The 21,890-nt window shown below is 44.4% G+C and overlaps 2 protein-coding genes across 2 annotated transcripts in view; one reads left to right on the plus strand and one right to left on the minus strand.

Moving 5' to 3' along the window:
• The window catches only part of FAT4 (FAT atypical cadherin 4), a 132,397-nt gene extending 119,856 nt beyond the window's left edge, over positions 1-12,541 (plus strand). Inside the window, exons 14-17 of the mRNA XM_071452390.1 lie at positions 679-803; positions 1,895-2,100; positions 6,781-7,042; positions 9,100-12,541. Of these exons, the coding sequence (XP_071308491.1) occupies positions 679-803; positions 1,895-2,100; positions 6,781-7,042; positions 9,100-10,973 (2,467 nt within the window). The 3' untranslated portion in view covers positions 10,974-12,541. The remainder of the gene's footprint in view (positions 1-678; positions 804-1,894; positions 2,101-6,780; positions 7,043-9,099) is intronic.
• Positions 12,542-13,623: 1,082 nt separating this feature from the next.
• LOC139602512 (cyclin-A1-like) lies at positions 13,624-16,015 on the minus strand. Its single transcript, XM_071452421.1, is given in 3 exon segments — positions 13,624-15,298; positions 15,301-15,428; positions 15,430-16,015. Coding segments are annotated over 3 exon segments (1,035 nt in total). The 5' UTR covers positions 15,639-16,015; the 3' UTR covers positions 13,624-14,600.
• Between the last annotated feature and the right edge of the window lie 5,875 nt (positions 16,016-21,890).

Here is a 21,890-nt window from a genome sequence, read left to right on the forward strand (position 1 = left end):
CCCTTTTATATCCTCTTAATCCACCACGTCTGTTCTCTCACTTTGCCTCTCAAGTATCACCGAAGTTCCCTCATATCCTCTGAGTGCTCTTTCAGAAATGATGAACTATCTGATTCTATTGTTTTTTCCATCTCAGTATTTGAAGTTGCAGTTGTAGCAATAATGTCAGTCTTCCATCCAGATTTCCTCATTCACACTTCCTCTCTCAGCCCCCATGTTTGCACTGATCATTGTAATACAAAGACCCTGGCAGTCTGCAGCATAAAAAAATGCCTGAAAAGGTTTCTTCTCTCTTGCATCACAGATAGTAGGAGTTTGGCTGTCTCTGAATTCCTTCCTCTTTTGTAAGACTGCTATAAATTGATGCTGAAAATTGCGATCTGCTTAGAAACTTGAGCTGTCTACAGAGATCCTTAGAATTACAGAATGGTTTGGATTGGAAGGGACCTTAAAGGTCATCCAGTTCCAATGACCCTGCCATGGGGCTTCTGCTCGACCAGGTTGCTCCGAGCCATCCAACCTGGCCTTGGACACTTCCAGGGATGGGGAGAAGAGCCATTTTAGCATCTCTGAGGGGAAGAAAGGGAGTACCTTTTAAACAGATGACAATTCCCAGCACATTTGGTCTGCTTATTTGTGTGCACCTTTTTCAGCATCTGCTTTTCTGATTTTTTTCAGGTGTCCCAGACTGGAAGGCGCTTGCACGACCAGCCCCTGCCAGCATGGTGGCACTTGTGTCGATCAGTGGTCGTGGCAGCAGTGTCACTGCAAGGATGGACTCACAGGAAGGCACTGTGAAAAATGTGAGAAGGAGCTTTCACTGTCTTTAACATACACCTGACTGTGGCTCAACCAAAGGCTGTTAAGGGGTTTCAGGGCCATGTGATAATGAATTTTATAAAATTACGAAAACAAGCAGCATGTTGCCTCTTAAGTAATTTAAAAGTCCACAGTGGACTGTTGCTCTTTGGTGAGCTAAAAATGGCAACAATCTGAATACATAATGTTTTCTGGTCTGTATATCACATTTCAGGTAACTTGCACTCATTTAAAGTCCTGCTTCCCAATAACATATAATCCGTAACTAAAATAAAGAGATCCCATAGGAGGGATTTGCCTGCTATGGGGAGGTAAGAGGGTAAGCGAAAACCCCTTCACGTAAACATTGAGTTCATGTGCTTATGGCTTCTCCAAACTAAAGTCCTTTTCATCAAATTGACTGTGGATTATATGCAAGAAAATATTGTAAATGTAAATGAAAACAAGACATTTACGCTCGGGGGTGATTAACTCTCATAGGAGTAGCCCTGTAAATCAATATGGGATTGTTCAGGAGAGCAAAGTGATTTATTTCCGTGTAGTTGTAGTATAATGACTGGGCTTTGTTTTTTTACATGTCCCATTATTGTTTAGCTGATTTATATGCTTTTATTGCACCAGTTTACAAAAGAATTTAGCCATAATTTTAACAGCGTTTGGTAGTCAATGCTCTGCCTTTTTATTCACTTTTTTTTTTATGCCATAACAAATAGAAAGTCATTATCTCTGCCCTGAAGAGCTTAGAGTTCAATATATCATGAAGCCCCGATGCAGTAATGGAAACAGTAACATCCCTGGGAAGGAATTACAGTTCTGAGAGCCAAATTTTTTTTTCCCTACTCCCTCACTTGTTCCCTAGCGAGTTTTAATTTACTCTTGACTGATAGCAGCAGTAAATTACTCGCACACTCCCACTCTCAAACACACATTCTGGGGGAAGCCAAAGAATAGAGGGGCTGCAATTGCCATTCACTCCTGCTCCCCCCTGCCCTTGACCCGCTCTGAACTTGATCCCTGCTCCGAGGCAGATGATGGCCGGGGCTGTGTGCTCACCGCTTGCCTGTGCTTGTCCCAGATATCACGGCTGACACGGCCTTGTCCCTGGAAGGCAAGGGGCGGCTCGACTACCACATGAGCCCCAACAAGAAGCGGGACTACCTGCTGAGGCTCGGGGCCCGGGGCCGGCCGGGCGTGGAGCGCCTGGAGGTGAAGTTCATGACGAGGAGCGAGAGCGGCGTTCTGCTCCACATCCAGGAGAGCAGCAACTTCACCACCGTGAAGGTGAGATTGCAGCTAAGGCCCGGGTTGGTTTGGTTGGACTGCCTCGTGTAGAGTGATCAAAATCAAGTTTTTCCATTACTCTTTCTGTTTCCTTTATGAAATATTAGGTCTTTAGCTGAGACTAGGCACTGCTCCAGTATCATTCATCTTCTCAACAATTCCCTTCCTATTTGCCAAGGTATCAGAAGATCTTGATGGTTTTATATCTAATCAGTTTTGTCTAGACTCCAAATAGTGACTGTTTTAAGGTGACGAGAATGGTGCTCATTGCCATGGTTATTATCATCATTACACTTTACAGAACAAATCATTTTGTTATTGGCCTTTTATCTTCTGATTTTTTTGAGTCTTGAACCCAGACCCTCCTTAAGCTAGCAAAGGATTGCCAAAAAGTTTTCATTAATTCCTACCAACATGGCTCAAGCTTATCAAACTAGGAAGTGAGGGATAACTCAAATTCATGAGGTTACTCACAGACCAATGTCAATATCAAATTATTTTGGCATACATAGCTGAATTAGTGCTTCAAGTGCCACACTGTTTTGGGGCTTTTTTGCTGTTTTTTCTTTCCTCAAAGAGCTTATTGCTGCAGAAGTTACCTTTCTCAAGAGAAAGCGATGGTTTGGTTCCTGGCGATGACTCAGTCCATTTACTCATAACTCTAAATGAGTACAGCAGTGATGTTGGCAAGCCCCTTTATTGGGTTGGTGTAAGCTCCAAGTTTCCTTGACTGCTGCAAGGCTTTCCAACTTTTTCTTCCCTGACTTTTAGAGAAATTCATACAGAAATTCACACTTTCTAAGCTTCAGCCCCGTGGATATCCTCCACCTGCCTGGTCAGAGTTACAAAGCTTTCCTGACACACCGGCTGCATTTAAGAAGCAAGTCTGCACTGCTTCCCTAGCATATGCTTTTACCACATCATTTCATAGGAAGTTTCTGCCTAGCTTGTATTAGCAGATAAGATCTCATTATTTTTGACTTCTGGAGAGAAAAAACCTTTCTTCCCCCCCTAGCAGAATTTGCTAGGTGAGTTCTCCAAGCTTTATTAAAAAAAAAGGGAGAGAGTTTCCTTTCCTGGCTAAAGCACTGGTGCTGTGTTTATGCAAACACTCTTGTTATTGTTAATATTGGTGAAGTTATACAAGCAAGCAGAGGGTGTCAAGTCCCAGCCCCAGCTGTGCAGGGGAAGACAGCAGAGGTTTGCCTCGTACCAGATGCAGGAGTTTGAGGAAGGAGAGCCGTGCTGGTTGCCAAGCAGTTCTCAGGCAATGCTAGTTAGTAAAACTGCCATAATTTAACTGTGGCTAGTGCAGTATGGCCTCTGCACTGCTCCTCACTCCCAGAGTAGGTGTCACCATGAGTATTCCCCTCAGAGGTAGCCTGAGATGCCAATGAAGCCAGCCTAGCAAAGGTCTCCATGTCATCTCCATCCACTCCTGGTGCACAAGTTGGGCTTTAGGGACCTGTCTTGAAAATTCTTGTCAGTTTTCATGACAGACCATTTTATGACTTGATTTTTGTGTCTTTTAATATGCCTGTTATCCAAAGTATTAGCATTCAGAGAAAACCTGCCACGTGTTTTTAATATTAAACCATGCTAGGGAAAAGCTAAGAGTCCTGTGGCTACGTCCATGCCTTCACATTTTTCCTCTTGTAGCTAATTGGTTTTGGTGTGGCTGGGATTGGGGTAAAACTAGAGAAGTGGTAATAAATCAGATTGTGAGCAGTTGGTTCACTAAATGATGGATGTAAACTCCCTGCTTAAGAACCTGCGAGGGGACTTTATCATTTAAAGGGATCCTCAATCCAGGAAAGATGCAACTGTTTCCAGATTACATTAAATAATTGTCAAATTCAGATGGAAAATGCTTCCTCCAAAATCCACTACAACAAAGAGGGTGAGGCATTCCTTATTATTAGAACTCTTTGTCACAGTTTATTTTCCTACAAGTGCACATTGCAAGTAATTCAGTTGGAGATAATGGGATAAATAGAGCGGGTTAAAGGTGAAATTGCCTGTCTTGTCCTGCTTTATCTAGAAATCTCATCTGCAGTCAGATTAAATTAGCCTAAATGGAGCTCTACAATTTCTGAATTGTACAGGTAGAGGGTGTGGATTATACTTTACAGGTTTAGCTATACTAGCTAAAATACTCCTGTGTGAGGTGTGGTTGGGCACTGGCACGGGTTGCCCAAAGAATTTGTGGCTACCCCATCCCTAGAAGTGCTCAAGACCAGGTTGGATGGGTCTCTGAGCAACCTGGGATAGAGAAAAGTGTCCCTGCCCATGGCAGAGGGATTGGTACTGGATGATCTTCAGGATCACTTCCAATGCAAACCATTCTATGGTTCTGTGCATATATCATGTTGCAGGAACTAATCAGAACATAACCCTTTTAAATGACCTCCCATTCAATAGCTAGTTTTAAGACAAAACCCAGTTTGTTCAGCAAATGAGACTTGGAATACTAGTAAAGTTGAATCAGCCCTGTAGTTAGGAATATGCTTGCTTTAGTGGTTCATTCTTTTCATTATATTCTGCTTGTCAGTTGCTCAGCCATTTAAATAAAACCCAGAAATTTGTGTTACTCAATGCTGTCAACTTCAGCCTTTGTTTCAAATTTAGAAACGTGTTCTGCTTCAAGGCACCATTCCATGTCTTTTCCTGGGTGAAGCAGTCATGGACCAGTCTTGTCTCTGGAAATTTTCTTTTCCAAATGCCCCTAGTATGTTATTTATGAGTCTTCTAGCATTAGTCACATGCAATTTTAAAGATATAGAAATAGGGTTAAAGAATCATGAATTATAATGGAAAATATGAGTTGCTGACAGGTAAATAATTCTACAGGTCTTTTCTAAGGTGAAATTAAAAATTTTACTTCTGTGCTCAGTCTCCCCTTAAGTTTGGAGAGTGTTGTCTGGCATGGTGTATTCCTTTCTGTTTGCATAAAGACTAAAATACAAGGCAGTATTTTAGTCTTTATGCCCAGTATTTTATGGGGCATAAAAGACAGAATAAGACGTAAGAAACCAATACAGGTTGCAGACATAAATATATGTATACATTCAGCTCAGTCAAGCTTTTTATAAGTTATTGTGAGAAATGCTGTTTAATATGTTTCAGCAGTCTGTGGGCTGCATTTGTAACAGTGGGATTTTCCTTGGGCTGTGCAATAGTTTAGACACATGCCACTTGTGTTTTATCAGTAACAAAAGCATCCTGTCTGCGAGATGAGCTTTATCAAACAATACATTTTCAAAAAGTCTAAATTACTGCCTTTGGAAATGAAGTGGATGCACATATTAACCATTGTTGTGTCCTCCATCCAAATGGAAAACGTGCTAGATGCATTCATTCAGGCAGCTGCCAAGACATGAGCGTGGTCTTAGTGCCTTATTAAAGCTGGAGTGTCTGAACAAAGTCCTCAGCTTGCATCACCGGAGAAGCAAATCCAGAACATTTAACAGTTTCTGGAAAGGAGAGCAGCATTCTTGTAGCCAGTGTGTCACCTCACAGTTCTTCCCAGGTGAACCTTATTTTTCCTGGAACAAAGGATGCAAGGCTTTGAGAGTTTCCAGCAAACCTGGGGCTGTGACCTTTCCTGGACTCTGCCTGCGCACGTCCTGCACGCTTGGGGTACGGATCTCGGGCTGACCAAGCTGCAGTGAGGGGGAACGTGGGACAGAGAGCAGTTGTTCCATTTAATATGTGTGACCAAGCATGCAGGAATATGTGACCAAAAATGAAGAGCACCAAAGGAAACTTGCAGCAAGTCCCAGAGCCATGCTCCGTGAGTTTGCGCAGTTCTGTATGCCCTTAGGAGGTCAGCCAGTGTACCCAAATTTACGCAATATTTGAGAAACTGGCAGGGTTGGATGTTGGGATTCTTTTTAAGCTCCTACATCTTAAGTGCAGAATTTGCACTGATCTCATTTTGGGATCATAGTAAGAGGTTTGAAATCCCGCATCTCATGATTCGGTAGAATTGTGAGGCATCATTATTAAGAGAAAAAGCCATAATATTCTTCCTTTTTCCCCTGGCTGTTCACAATTTTTAAAGCAGTTTGCTCAAGAAAGTACTACTTGAAAATTCTCACAAAATCACGCGCTTTGCAACTCTTCAGAAAGTTTTCTGAAATACCACAAAAGTTTCCTGCAAAATACCAATTAGCAGAAAAAGCAGATATGAAATGGGGCTCTTGCTCAAGCCCTGCCATGCTTTATGCATTCCTACTGTGTCGTAATAAAAACTGGATGCAATTTTCTTGGGCGAGGACAACATCTGTTCGCTCTGCTAAGCATTTTCCACACTTGCCTTGAAGAAGGAGAAAGAAATATTCTTTCTCTGGTTAAAATGTGTGTCATGTGCATGACCTATAGCTGGCTGCTCAGTAGGATTAGCCAGGAGTTGAATGGATGGCAGCTCAAAGATGCACGTTTTCTGCCAAAGTTTCTACAATGTGATGTGGTTTAGCTCTGGCCAAATTTTTCATGCTAAATAATTAATGCCTTTTTAGTACAAAGCAATTATTTGGGGAAAAATATGCCCACCCCAGCTTTCTATTACACCAAAGCCACGTGTTACTGTAGCTGTGAGTGTACATCAGAGTGGTTATGTGTGCCTAGGAGTTATGCGGCACCATTTTAAAATTACACGTCATGTGTTCTTCTGAGCAGATAAAAGGTGGGAAGGTGCACTACATATCTGATGCTGGAGTTGCTGGGAAAGTGGAAAGGAACATCCCTGAGGTGTATGCTGCAGATGGCCAGTGGCACTCGGTCCTCCTGGAGAAGAACGGCTCTGCCACCATCCTGTCGGTGGACAGGACCCACAGCAGGGACATTCTCCATGCCACCCAAGACTTCGGTGGCCTCAACGTCCTCACCATTTCTCTGGGAGGAATTCCATCCAGCCAGCCTTTCAAGAGCACAGCTGCAGGTAATTTTTTTTTTCTCCCCAAGTACTGTAATTCTTTATTAGTTATTAGTGTACGTCCATCCTTTGCTAGAAAAAATGCAAATTGAATGAGTAAGGATTACAGATTTTGTTCCTTTAGTACACACTGCAGGCTTCTTGTTTCCACAAGCAGACACTCCATCTGCAGGGCTTTTTTGAGACAAGGGAGTTGCTTGTCTGTACATCAACTGCTGTATTTTTGTTACCCCTATGGAGAAGAAAGGATGTATTCTTCACCTGAATCATAACCTGGAAAATCAAGGCAAATCTTTCATTTGAGCAAAAATGCAAAACAAAAACTTTGTAGGGATTTGGTAAGTACCGCAGGATTTACCCTGTTATTTATATGATAAAAATATTTTCTGCAACTCCAAGGTCCTGCTGCTTTATCCTGCTGTCAGATTAAGAATGGGATTTATTTCTGAGCAAGGACAATAAGGAAACACTCTCTGACTGATGTCTAGCTGTTAAGGAGCAAATCAGTCTCCCTTAAGAGTTAAAGTAACTGTCTCAAACCCTGGCAAAAGAAGTAGATAACACATATTTGATATCATTTCCCAAGTGCTAGGTAAAGATGGAAGTGATTTTTAGCTGCAAAACATGAGATTCTCCAGACAATACAGATGTATTTTTCATGTATTTCTATATTGAAAAATCTTCCTGGCTTCATGAATTGTGACCAGATAAAGTATTTTTGAGTGGAGTAAATTCACACTTTACACTTGTGCATTGTGAATATGTATGAAATGTGGTACAAAAGCTTGTGGATGCTGTGCTGACCTTTACCCTTTTTACATGTATGTTTTATAAGCAGCATGTGCATGGAAAAAGCAGAGGCTTTAGGAAAGCTGGAACAAGGAAAATTGAGGACACTAACCTCTCACCACTGCCCAATGCTGTGGCAGACAAATTAGGAATGTCTGGCTTCCATTAAGCAGACACACAGTCCAAAATCCCTTATTCATATGATTTTATTTTATTTTAATATTGGATTACATTGGGTACAACATACCAAGGAATTTACAAGGCTCTGGTATAAAACTCTGCATGAACTCAGAGTCAAAAATATCTGCAGTGCTGTTCAAGGCAGACAACACACGAGGTGACAGGGCTGTGAAGTTGCTGTGTCCAGTAACATTTCCAAATCCAGGCAGATGTGACAAGTTGTTTATCACATCAGTACTACAAGGAACCACCATGCATGAAGCAAGGTGATCATCACTTTTGCTTGTGCTCCCAACTGAACCTGAATCTTCAACCCTGAGGATTCTAAACCTTTAATAGCATCTCATACCACTGAAGTATATTTGCTGTTTCATGAGAGTGGTATCCATCTCTATGTTGGAAGCTCCAAGCAGAGATCACCGTAAGGTTGCACTACCTCAAAACCCTTCCAGAAAGGATTTATTCAGGGGAACACAGAGGATTATTAGGCTGGCAAAAGACTGGATTTTCCTGTGACCTCACTCAACCGCTGCACAGCCTTGGGATAATTCCATCTCCTGGGCTCTCACAGCACTAAAATTTGTTGTAGGGTAGCACTGCAACCAAAGTATGGGAAGTTTGGGAAAAGGCCCCTCAAGACTCAGAGAAACAAAAGGATTGCCATGAATTTAGGGGACAAGAGGCTTAGTTGAAGCACGTTGGGCAAACTCAAGTAATGCTTGGTGCTAGCACAGCCAAGCCAGCTGCCCACGGGATTCTCTGTGGGAAATTATAAGAAGTTTTAGAGATATGGGAGAATCAGGAGAGAAAAGCATTTCAGTATATTGAATATATTGAAATACATTGAATATACTGAATATATTGAATATGCTATATTTCAGTCATCAGACATTGTATTTATTCAAACTCAATTTAAAGACATTAAGTGCTGTTAGAATGGATGTTTCCCTATGGTAACCATGTGAATTCTTGGCTTATTTAGTGAACAGTGGAGTATGTACTGAGTATGTACAGTGAGTATGTACTGCGCTGTTGACCGTGAACGCTCAACATTCAGCTCCCAACAACTCTGTCCCTCTTTGTCCCTCTCTCAGGCTTCAATGGCTGCATTTCCTACATCAAGTACGGCGGGGAGACCCTTCCCTTCTCCGGCAAGCACAGCCTGGCCACGCTCTCCAGAACAGACCCCTCGGTGAAGACGGGCTGCCGCGGCCCCGACGTGTGCGCCAGCAATCCCTGCTGGGGCGAGCTGATGTGCATCAACCGCTGGTTCGCCTACCAGTGCGTGCCCCCAGGGGCCTGTGCCTCCAGCCCCTGCCTCAACGGGGGCAGCTGCGAGCCGGGGCCCCACGCCGGCTTCACCTGCAGCTGCCCCGAGGCCTACGCGGGACGGACGTGCGAGACCGTGGTGGCCTGCCTGGGCGTGCTGTGTGCCCCCGGCCACGAGTGCAGGGCGGGTGTCAATGGTGGCCACGTGTGCCTGCCGTCCCCGCACCCTGCCGAGCTGTCCCTGCCGCTCTGGGCCGTGCCGGCCATCGTGGGCAGCTGCGCCACGGTCCTGGCGCTGCTGGTGCTCAGCCTCATCCTCTGCAACCAGTGCCGGGGAAAGAAGTCAAAAGGGCCGAAAGAGGAGAAGAAAACAAAGCAGAAGAAGAAGAAAGGGAGCGAGAACGTGGCGTTCGATGACCCTGACAACATCCCACCCTACGGTGATGACATGACTGTCAGGAAGCAGCCCGAGGGGAACCCAAAACCCGACATCATCGAAAGGGAAAACCCTTACCTCATCTACGACGAGACGGACATCCCGCACGCCACGGAGACCATCCCCAGCGCCCCGCTGGCCTCCCCCGAGCCCGAGATCGAGCACTACGACATCGACAACGCCAGCAGCATCGCCCCCTCCGACGCCGATATCATCCAGCACTACAAGCAGTTCCGCAGCCACACTCCCAAGTTCTCCATCCAGAGGCACAGCCCGCTGGGCTTCGCCCGGCAGTCCCCCATGCCCCTGGGAGCCAGCAGCCTGACCTACCAGCCTGCCTACGGGCAGGGCTTGAGGACAACATCCCTGAGCCACTCGGCGTGCCCCACTCCCAACCCCCTGTCTCGGCACAGCCCCGCACCCTTCTCCAAATCCTCGACGTTCTACAGGCACAGCCCAGCCAGGGAGCTGCACCTCGCCATCAGGGAAGGGAGCCCGCTGGAGATGCATGGTGACGTTTGCCAGCCCGGCATCTTCAACTACGCCACTCGGCTGGGCAGGAGAAGCAAGAGCCCACAGACCATGGCGGGCCACAGCTCCCGCCCGGGAAGCCGCCTGAAGCAGCCCATCGGGCAGATCCCGCTGGAGACGTCTCCCCCGGTGGGGCTGTCCATCGAAGAGGTGGAGAGACTGAACACCCCCCGCCCCAGGAACCCCAGCATCTGCAGCGCGGACCACGGCCGCTCCTCTTCCGAGGAGGACTGCAGGAGGCCTCTGTCCCGGACCAGGAACCCGGCCGACGGCATTCCCGCGCCCGAGTCCTCCTCCGACAGCGACTCGCACGAGTCCTTCACCTGCTCCGAGATGGAGTACGACCGTGACAAGCCCGTGGCCTACACCTCCAGGATGCCCAAGTTGTCCCAGGTGAACGAGTCGGACGCAGATGACGAGGACAACTACGGCTCGAGGCTGAAGCCGCGGCGGTACCCGGGGCGGCGCGGCGAGGGCGGGCCCGTGGGGGCACAGGCAGCGGGCACCGCGCCCGGGGAGAGCTCCCTGCCCGGGAAGCTGGGCCAGCAGGCAGGAAGCTTCAACTGGGACAACCTCTTGAACTGGGGCCCGGGCTTTGGGCATTATGTGGATGTTTTCAAAGATTTGGCATCGCTTCCTGAAAAAACAGCAGCAGCAGCAGCGAGTGAAGACAGCAAAGGTGGTACGGCCAAGGCTGTTTCCAAGGAGGGGGAAGCCGAACAGTATGTATAGGCTTTGTCTCCTGGTACTGCCACAGTGCAAAGCCACGGGGACTGCTCAAACCATTATATGGTTGTAGAAAAGCCAAGGTCAGCATCTGATCCCCAGGCCAGTCTGGTTGGAGGAGACTTTAAAAATAATAACCATTATGCTGCTGAAAGAGACTTGAGACATTTTTAATTTAATTATGCTTGGATGAATTTATTTCTCCTGCATGCATTGTATTTGCAAACCAGATATTCGGCATGCAGCCTTTGGAAAGGGTTTTCCTATTTACCATTGTTTGGTTCGTGGTTCTTAAATTAATAATGCTTTGTTCTGAAAATGAACTAATTTTTTGTTTCAATTGTGAAGGATGTGCATATTGTCTCCAGCTACTAACATGTTCCACGATGCAAGAGTACTGAGGATTCCATTTTCCTTAAGAAGTGCATGGAAGTAAGATGGTGAATGAAGGAACTACAGTGGTGAGGTGTCTCAGAAAATGTAGTTACCATATCCTGCAGTTGCTCACATGTGACTTTATGGAATAAATCAGCTTGAATAATTACTGGCAACAGTGCTTGCTGTAAGTCTTATTCCATACAAGAGGTGCTAGAAGCAGCTCAAGCCAGTCAGCACTTTAGGAGTTTGTTTTTTTTTTTCTCCTTTTCAGTTTCTTTATTTTTTCATTTCAGGTTTCTTTCTTTTTTTCTTTTTTGTTTGTTTTGTTTTGTTTGTTTGCGCTTGTTTGTTTTTTATTTTTTTTTGGACAAAGTTGTGTGAGAGCTTCTGAATCTCTATGAAATGTTTTTGGGGATGCTTACTTAATCCTGGTCCCTTCCTGCCCCCCCCTCAGTGATTCCTGATGGTCATTTGTCAGCCCAGCCCCCTGGCTCACAGCATCGAGGGACAGACCTGCCCATTCCCACATCTCTTGGCTGTGCTACTGCAGCCTGTGCTTGTCCCCTGATTCCATTTTCCCACCTGTACCATGGAAAGGTAGGAAGAACCTGCGGTTCCCTGCCTCACAGGGGTGTTGTGAGGGCTAAACAGTTAACTCTTCTGAAGTGCTTCGACATTATAAAGCACTATAATAAGTATTATCATAATTATTATTAAAGCACTGCCTAGCCTCTGTGACCTTGGAGTGGCATTTTCTGCATTCTATGATTTTCTACGGTGGAAACTTTGAAGAATTATTTATTGTATAGAAAATTACTGCACTCTAGCATTTTGGAGCAGATATGAGGGAAAACTACTTGTAGATTCATTAATGTAGCTTACCAGTTGCCCCCAGTTCCCTAAAGTTGTAGGTGAAATAGAGTCTCACAAAGTCCTTACATCTTCATGCAGATCTGATGAACCTGTTGTACTGTGTAAAAACTTCAATTTTTTTTTTTACCTAAGCTGTGTTTTTTATATCAATATTTTCCTATGCTGAATAGTTTTCTTACTTTCAGGGAAGGTAAGAAAAATACTTTTTTTACATTGTTACTTATGTAACATCCATATTTTTCACATTTTGATAAAATTGTAACATACTGTATGCTTTCTACCTGTAAATGCCAATAATAGAATTAAAATATTTATTTAAAATCTTTAGTGTGTGTTATTGGAAACCTTTTAAGTTATAAGGTTTTTAAGCTATATAAACTTTCTAATCAGAAAACAGGCTTTAAGAAGCAAGTACATATCTCAGAAAGATGGAGAAGGATATTATGAGGTTGTTGAGCATAAGATAATGTCAAAAAGTACAAAATCTGCTTTCATATTTCTAATAAAACAATAAAACCTGTATTTTAGTCCATAAGGTTTTATTAGCAGCAATGGTTTCACATTTGTTAACCACGATTTCCACCTCTGCTCCAAGCTGGAGCTTTCCAGTGCACAGTGAGGAGTGTGAGAACAAGGTCTTTCTGTCATAAAGCAGCAGCTGAACAATAAATAACTGCATTCTTTTATACTTACAAAGGGATAAATCAGACTTGGACAACTTCTTGGAGAATGCAGAGAGTGAAAAAGTTGAGGCTGCAGGCAAGAGGTGAGTTCTGAGGTTACACTTTGAATTTCTGGTAAGTGTAAAGAACTTAGAAAAAGGACACCAATTCAAGGGGGGGTTATGTTTATCATGTTTGGTTTAGAGATTATTTTGTCTCACAACTGGCAATTAGGATCCAGCTAAAAGTGCTCCCAACTTCATCATGCCCCACAAAAGTGAGAAGATAATGGGCCAAAGTAACCCTTATTGGCATGTAAGTAGTTTCATCTGAAATAACATGAGTTCCACAAGTGATTTCAGAGTTTGAGGAGCTGCTGTAATTAAACATCTGTTAAAAAGCTGTATGTTTAGTTTGAATATTATCCTTTAATACAAATTGTACCACATCCAAGCAGTGATTTTAATAACACATGAAAACTTTAGCAAATGAAAGCTTTTAAATGTAACACCAAACATATTGAGGGCTGTATTATGCCTGTTAAGCATTCTGAATTTATCAAGAAGTTTTGCTAAAGGGGAATAATACGCAGTGTGGACTTACACAAAGTACATGTCATAACTTTAGCACAGTTTACAATTTACCCAGGGGTGTTGCCACCGCTTGGGGCGCGGCGTCCTGGGTCGAGGACGGTTCAGTGGCGGTGCCTCTGCCACACGGGCCAAGCACATGCACACACCATGTGGTGGACAGTATCTGGTATTTATTAATGATTAGGGAGGGTCTTTTATAACAGGGGGTAACGGTCAGTAACAATAAAAGGGGAGGGGTTCTGCATAACATCGTGATATCTCGAAACCTCGCGATATCTGCCCACATTTCCCCCCCCCTTTTATGACCAGCTAAAAACATAAAACAAAACTGACAGGTAGGAAACGTGTGTAACTGGCAAAATGCAATTAACTTGACCAATATAACTGCAATAAACTTGTAACTGCAAATGTTTAACAACGAAAAGCTAACTATCTCTAACTGTTTTTTTCTAAAAAAAACAACACAAACTTGTTTAAAATGTAAGGCGATCAGTCATGGGGGCTGACTGAACCATGACTTTGAATATCTTTGTAGGACCTCCTCAGTTTTTTAGTTGACCTCCTAGGACCGAATTATTCTCCCAGAGTCTGCGACCTGTTTGATCTTAAAACTAGAGAGGATTTGGAGAGTCCATGTCTTATGTTCCCTCCAAATCGCCCTTTGATCCTTTGACACAGGGAAAAACTCTGGGTTACTTGGCATTCCATCCAAGTAGAGCCAGAACCTGGCCAGAGCTCGAACTCTACTTGCTGGATACCTCTTAACATTTTTGCTGAGCTGTTTTTCCCCCCCCGTCCTTCTCTGTGCCAGCCGCTCCTTTAGTTTGGTCACTGAGTTCTTTCACGACCCTGGTATGGTCTGCCATCGGGCTGCTTGATGATTCATTGCAGCCTTTAGGAAGTGGGGTATACGGGCCGCGGGGGTGTCTGAGGATTCAGTCCTGCAAAACAAACTTTACAAATTTCATTAGTTTTTGCCCTGAAGGTCTGGTTTTATCGACTTAAGTGGGCACCTTTTGATTTTACTATTTTTCTTGATGGCTGCGTACCCTTGCCCTGTGAGTACCAGTCTCCAACCCTGTTCCCATTCCCCTAGTTCATTTTTAATTATGTCCTGTGGGCCTTCCTCAAGTGCTCGGGTGGCCCAGTGTCACAATGTTAAGGTGTTCTTCTGGCCAGAAAGATCTGTTCACTGTATAGTTTGCCAAACAGTAGGCTGCTGCAGCAATTTGTGAAGGAAGGTACTCCAGAAGAGGATCAACTTGAAGGAGACTCAGCTCTGCAAGATACCTTGCAAGGTTCTCTGTCCTCATACAGATTCCACATCTCTGAATATACTGAAGGAGGAACTGGTTGATGGTTGGGGCTGTTAGGTCAAAACCCAGCACTTTGAGAAGCAAGTGTTCCATTCTTAGCAGCTGCTCCTTTGTGTAGGTATCATCTGTTATATAGACAAATTCCTCCACATCTGGTGGGTAGATCTCTTCATACTTCGCAGCCAGAAGAATTGCTGCTGTTCCCACAAGCTGTAACTTCCCTCTGAGAGCAGACATGCAGGAAAGAAACCTCTCCAGGAAGTTCACTGCCAAGTACAAAGTCTCTGTCCGAAGTTTATACTCTTCCCCTACTTACTCCAACCAGTCTACCAGGATAGCACGCATTCCTGTTGTGATATCTGGCTGTTTCTTCATGTAGTAGGGCTTGGGCCTAAATCTTACTTCTGCCTCTTGGAGGTACTGATAAATGTCTTCTGCATACTCTCCCACAGCCAGAGTTACAACATCTTCCACTACCATAGGAGAGCCTGAATTCAGATCCAGCCGCGATGATTACTGGATGTCATTGCACTGGTACCCAGTTCACAGTGGCTTAATTCCAGCTCTTCAGACACTTGGCAGCTGTAGTCTTCTTTATCTTCTGAATCGTCTATGTAGATAGCAAAACCTTGCTTTGATGCAGTTGGGCACTTCATCTTTTCTACATGAAGTGACGGTGTTTTCAAAGCCAGAGCATCGCTTGATAACAGCAGCACCCTGGCCGCCGGGCCGCTGCTGCTGCCCGTTGTCTGTCAGCACCCCCAGCACGGCCCAGCCGCCGCTGCTGCGGAGGGCGGCGGGGCAGGACTCCCGCCGCCCCGCACGGCTCTTCTCTCCGGTGCGATGCATCGCCCCGACGTCGGTACCGCGCTGCCCGGCTCTGCTCGCCACCAGCCCAGGGAAGGGTCCGGCCGCCCTGCGCCGCCCAGGCTGCCCGCCGGCCCTGTGTAGGCGCGGCCGCTGGAGGCGGCGGTTGTTGGCCGCGGCCGGTTGGAAGCCCGGCGGCTCAACCCGCGGCGCGCCGCCCCGCCCCGCCAGCCCCAATGCATGCACCAATGTGGTGGACAGTACCTGGCCTTTATTAACGGTTAGGCAGGGTCATCTATAACGGGGGATAACGGTCAGTAATGGTAAAAGGAGAGGGGTTCCGCCTGAGCGTAACATCGCGATATCTTGGGACCTCGCGATATCTCGAGACCTCGAGCTATCTCCCCTCACGGGTAGTGCGCTCCTCTAAATTTTGACGCTTTATGGCAGACAAATGTGTATTTTACTGGTTTCCTTGTTTCCCTGTTTCTGAGAGGCGTGGAGATGTTTTTGACACTTAAACATACGATCCATTCCTGCCCTTTTTTAATAATTCTTTAAAGATGAGGATCAGCAAAGGGTTCCAAGTGAATCGTGTGGAGCAATCATCCAAAATTAGCAGTTGTGAGGGAGTGAGCTGCACAATTCCCCTGGTTCATCATCACAGCTACACGGTCCTGTTTCAAGAGCTGGGACATATTGTAAGTCATAAATATGTGGAAAGAAAAACAGCCTGCACTGCTCACTGTGGTGCACAGGAGCCTCCAAACACATCTCTTGTCAGCAATTTGTCTCTGACCTGTCTTTCTGCTGGTAAAATGCTAGAAGGGTCTTTGCCAGCTCAGGTGGAGATGTTTTCTCCTGATGATGCTCCTAATTAGATGAAAATGGACAGAGAAAGGGTAGATTTACTTGGCATTCTCTTGTTTAGAGAATGAAAAGGAACATATGAAAACGAAAATACAAAAATGCAGTGATTCGTGGTAGATGAATAAAGGAATAAAAGGACTGAAATCTAGATTTATCCAATCCAAGACTTCTCAGCATTTTTCATCAACGTTTTGTAACTTCAAAACCACGAAATTAAAAGTAAAGCGCGCTACACTGAAAAGTAATGAAAAGTCCCACGTTTTGGTGAAAACATCCCCCATCAGGATCAGACTGTGAGTCTGTGCTGCCGACCACAACCTGTGTCAGGGAGTATCGGTTAGCAGTGCAAAATCCAGCTGCAGCCACATGACTCCAGTCTGGGAACGAGAAGGCTTGGGGCTGGAAGGAGGTGCAGGATCTCACTGATGTCTTCAAAAGCAGGAGATGGAGCCAGCCAAAGGACTCGAGCTGCCAGTGTTCATAAGGTAAATTGCATGTGGTGGAAGCTCTTTGAGAGTGTTCTGTTTTTATTGTAGACTGTGATTTTGAAGCTGAAAATTCAAGTAATAGTATTATTCTCCTTCAGTGTTAGGATGTGTAAATGGTATTTTCTTAACTGGATTCTAGAAGAGACTTTTAATTATGGATCCTTTGAAATTGGGAAGGACAATTAGGAGAAGATGATGAAGGGAATAAGTTGCTATTTTATTAAGTAGGATTGAGGGAAGAAAGTGAAAATGTTCATCTCTCTGCTTTATCATCCTAGCATTTTACTGTTCACCATTTTAGCCTTTTCTATGACCATCTATGTATTAATTCCACCATCCTTTCCTCTGCTCTGTGAAATTAGTGCTTTGTTCATCCCAATCTGCTCACTTTGGTTTTCTATAAAGAGCACTTAATGAAGATGACTGACAGCTTGTGTTTAGGTTGTCAACCACAACTTGTCTTTTTTAAAATTTAGATATTTACACTCATCTGACCTTTTCTACATTTTGCATGAACCTCACATTCAGTCATCTTACAAGTGCTTTTTCCGTCAATAAAATATGGTTTGATTCTTAGTAATTTTTACAGCCTTTTTCCAGTGGCTTTGAGGTGTCATCATCCTGTATTGAAAGGATGAGCAGTGAGTAGAGTCTTTCTAAGTTGCACTTTGAGTTTAAAAGGACCTTTATCTCTGGGCTTCACAAAGTAAATCCTCAAGAGACTCGCTCTTCAACTTTAGGGCCGCATGTATTTAATTTGTGAGCATGTACAAAAAAAAAAAAAGTAATTCCCCACATGAATGATCAATATCTATTCTTCTGAGTTGTCATTTACTGTTGGGGAAGAAGAAGACACTCCACCTGTCAGGAAGTATTTTCAGAAATGTTAAACAGCTTTTTTTCAGTTTTCAGAAGTGGCTTGCACCAAGCCCATTTTCTGATGAGAACCCTCTAAGGGAAGACCCTGCATGGTGCCCTGAGGCACTCAAATGTCAGCATTCCATTGGCATCCGTAGGGATCACACTGTGCCTGCTTGGAGCTTGGCTTCATCCTGATCTTCCACAATCTTCCCATGCCTCTGCTTCCAGTGTGGGGCAAAGTGAGGGTCCAGCAAGGCATTGCTTTCCTTCCTCTTTTACACCTGGCAAGACATGGAGAATGAGTGGAAATGGCTCCTCCTAACCTCTGGGAAACAGCAATGCTAAACTACATTCATTTAACTTTAATTTATGTCCTCTCAGAGGGAGCATTTTCAGGGAGTCACCAAACAGTGTCAGCTGGAAGAAAACAAAGATGAAAGCCCCACATCAGAAAGTTTGTGTCAGTGGGGACAAATCAACAGCAAAGGGGTTAAAAACATTTCAGTCTTTGTAGGGTGAGCCCCAGGGATGATGTGTGGTATCTTGGGTAACTCACAGGTGGTGTCATCGGTCGGGAGAACAAAGAGGAGCGGACATTGGAACAGGCTTTCGAGGGAAGTGGTGGAACCATCATCCCTGGGAATGCTCAGACAAGGATGTGTCACCTGGGGAGGTGGTTTAGTGGTGGCCTTGGCAGTGCTGGGTCAATGGTTGGACTCTGTGATCTTGGAAGTCTTTTCCAGGCTGAGTGATTGTGCGACACGTATGTGTGGCAAGGCACACCTGTGGATGTTCATTCCACATGGCAATTGATGCCCTGCAAATTCCCTGCCAGGACTCCAGGTTTGGAAAACAGATCAGCAACCTGCCTGCCCCCAGCCATAAAAACCCAAGCCACTGTTCCCTGTGATTCCGTGTGTTCCCCTAAAGCCCTGTGACTCTTTGTGCAGCCTGTCAGACAGGGAACAGGGAAAATAAACAGGTCCCTGTCTTCCCATTTGTTGGTTTATTTCCCCTGAGCCTTTTAAAAGCCAGAGTCTGATTTAGTAATTAGTGTTTCTCCTTGCATATCTTGTGCAATTAGCTAGAACAGCAAATTAGGGAATAAGAGATAAACATTAATATAGAAAACAAACATTAATATAGAAGAACATAGAGGATGAGGAATGGATATTGATGAATCATTCAAAAAGCACATTTTGGTGCAATAATCTAGAATCCTTACAAATAAGCATTGTAATTTCCTTTAAAATACAGCTCTTTTTCAATAATGCAAGCCTTTATTAAAACAATTTGTTAAACCTTGGCAGAGAAACTATGTGACAGCATCGTTTTACAAGAATTCCTTGTAGTTCGTAGAAAGCTAAGGGAGAGCTGGAATGGTTTGTCTCTCTTAAAACAACTGATGTTAAGCATGTCAAAAAGGAAAATGAATAATGTTTTATATATTTTTTTTACACCTGTGGAATGTATCACAATCATTAGAACTGGGAGCTGTGTAACCCCGTGTGGCAGGGAATGCCTTTGCTGTGATGGTGACACCTCCCTGCTTTGCAGGAGGGGCTGTAATCAACATGACATGTTATTCTGAGCTCCTGCCAGGGGCAGCCTGCTAGTTTGGAGAAAGAGCAGCGAGTTCTGATAAAGAAAACCCACCCTCAGCCTTGGAATGCTTGGAGCACGCTGGTGTCCCAAGGCAGCCATGGCTTTTGATACTGCCAGGACAACATTCCTAACTGCCTGTGAATTTCTGCCTAAATGCTCTTTTACAAGGGAGAAAATGCTTTTGTGAGGGGAAATTGGTATTTCAGTCTGAGCCTGTCTCTGCCAGCAGGAAAAAGGACAGCAAAAGCTTTAGTTTAGGAGGGGCCTTAAAAATCACCCAGTTCCAACCCCCCTGCCATGGGCAGGGACACTTTACAGTAGACCAGGCTGCTTCTAGCCCCATCCAACCTGGCTTCCAGGGTTGGGACATCCACAGCATCACCCCTGTATGGTTTCATCTAACTCCTGTTCTGGTTTTGAATCTATATACTTTCATGTATATCTGGTTTTGAGTCTATATAGGCAAAATAGGCTGGAAACTAAGGGGACTTTTTTGAGGTTTAATCAAAGCTGAAAGCACTCAAAGGTAACAGGGTGTAAGAATGCAATCCTTTGAAAGCCAAAAATTTGTGTATCTAATCTACTGGAGCACCCCAACATTTCAACAATTGTTTTATGGAATTGCATTAAACTCTGGCTTCCCAGAAATGCCACAGAAAATCCAAGTAACCAGATTATTTTATCCATGTCAAATACACTTCTATTAAAATTACCCACAGAGTCTCCAGTGCCCTGGCTGCATTTCCAGCACCATCCAATCACTCAAAGCACAAGTAGGAGAGAGATCCTGATGGAACAAATAGGTCCCTGAGGATGACAATTGCTCTCTACTGCTCCTGAGGGAGGTCATTCCTAGTAAGTGCCAGTGATGCTTGAAACTTGTAGCCTGAGGTTTATTAGGAAATTCTTTCCAGCTGGGGCAAATCATGCCCTAGCTATGGGTGTCACTTGGAGCTTTTCTAATCCTGTTATGTTTAGGGATTTTATCTATTTCTTTCTCCAAACTAGATTGCAGCTTGAGTTGCACGAAAGAGGTAAGAAATATTGTTACTTCTACAGAACTGATTTTTGATTGAAGTTTTTAATTACAGTGAGGTGGGAGTTTATTATGAGGGATATTATATTGTGTTCATTTTGATCCTTTTTTTTGCTGCTACTAGAAATTCTGTTGTTGTTTGTTGTTCTGTATTCCATTTAGTTTTTTCAGGGTTGGTTTTATTCACCTGTTCTTAGCATTAAAACCAAGGGCAGCTTTTTATGAAGCTAATGCTGCAAATACCATCACCTTGAAACTTTTCAATGCCTTCTCTGGCAAAGGGGGCCTTTCTATTTCATTGTTTTGAGTGCACTCACTGAATAATTGCATCTGACGAGGTTCTGAAGCTTTGTCAAAGTTTCCTCTGCCTTCTCATTTTGGTTGCTTCTGTTTTGACTTTAAGATGTCCCTGGATGTTTGTCATGGGAAATGAGCTTGGCTGTTTGCTTTGGTTTAAGTGACATTCAATACTCTGAAGAGAGAAGTGGAGTATGACAGGTCTGTAATTGGGTCAATTTTTCTTTTTCCATCCATGAAATAGCCAGGCATGTACATATCTAACAGTTCTGCTCATGCAGTACACCATGTCCTGGATTTTTAATAGGGTTTCTCTGTAGCAAATGTTTTGAAATGGTTTTTTTTTGGTGGTTTTTTTACACTTACAAATGAATCTTGTAGAGCACTGAGAGTTTTTAATCTGGAAAATGTCAGTGACAAGAGAAAAGCTGTGGTATGACAACTAAGAGAACCTTTTCCAACTTGTCTGATCAGCACTTCCCTGCCCTTTGGCAGGAGACATTCACTTGGTGGAAAACAAATCTGCAGACTTTACAGTGCCTGGAAAACAAAGGCAAGGGGCAGAACTGTGGGGTTCCTCAGCAACAAGCAACAGGTTGTGAAGCTAAAATCTGCCTTTGAGAAATGGTTTAAATAGGATTAAATAGTGCAGATTCCTGGGTCTAGCTGCTACCTCATGGTGGTTTTTTTGCTCTGAAGGGTTTTTAAGTCCTGGTGCAAATCTGGCCTGTTTTTGCTGAAAGCAGGGACACTTGGCTGGTCTGTAGCAGCTGAGGAGCTGGCTCTCTGTGGTTACTTAAGGACAGCAGCACAGCTCCACAGACATCTGTGAGTAGTTGCAGCAGGGGAAATATGCATTAGTTGAAAAAATTCTCCCCTGTGAGGGTGGTGAGGCCCTGGCACAGGGTGCCCAGAGCAGCTGTGGCTGCCCCAGCCCTGGAAGTGTCCAAGGCCAGCCTGGATGGGGCTTTGAGCAGACTGGGATAGGGAAAGGTGGAGGTTGGAATGAGTTGAGCTTCAAGGCCCCTTCCAACCCTGTGACTCTATTCCACCTACTGTCTTCTACCTAAAAATAGAAATGGCTTCTCTAAAATGATACCCCTTCTACATCTTTGACTTAAAAAGATTATATGTGGG

This window comes from Agelaius tricolor, unplaced genomic scaffold (genome assembly GCF_023055355.1).
Source record: "Agelaius tricolor isolate 1412-34295 unplaced genomic scaffold, bAgeTri1.0.p SCAF_34, whole genome shotgun sequence".
In the NCBI taxonomy this organism is placed as follows: Eukaryota; Metazoa; Chordata; class Aves; order Passeriformes; family Icteridae; genus Agelaius; species Agelaius tricolor.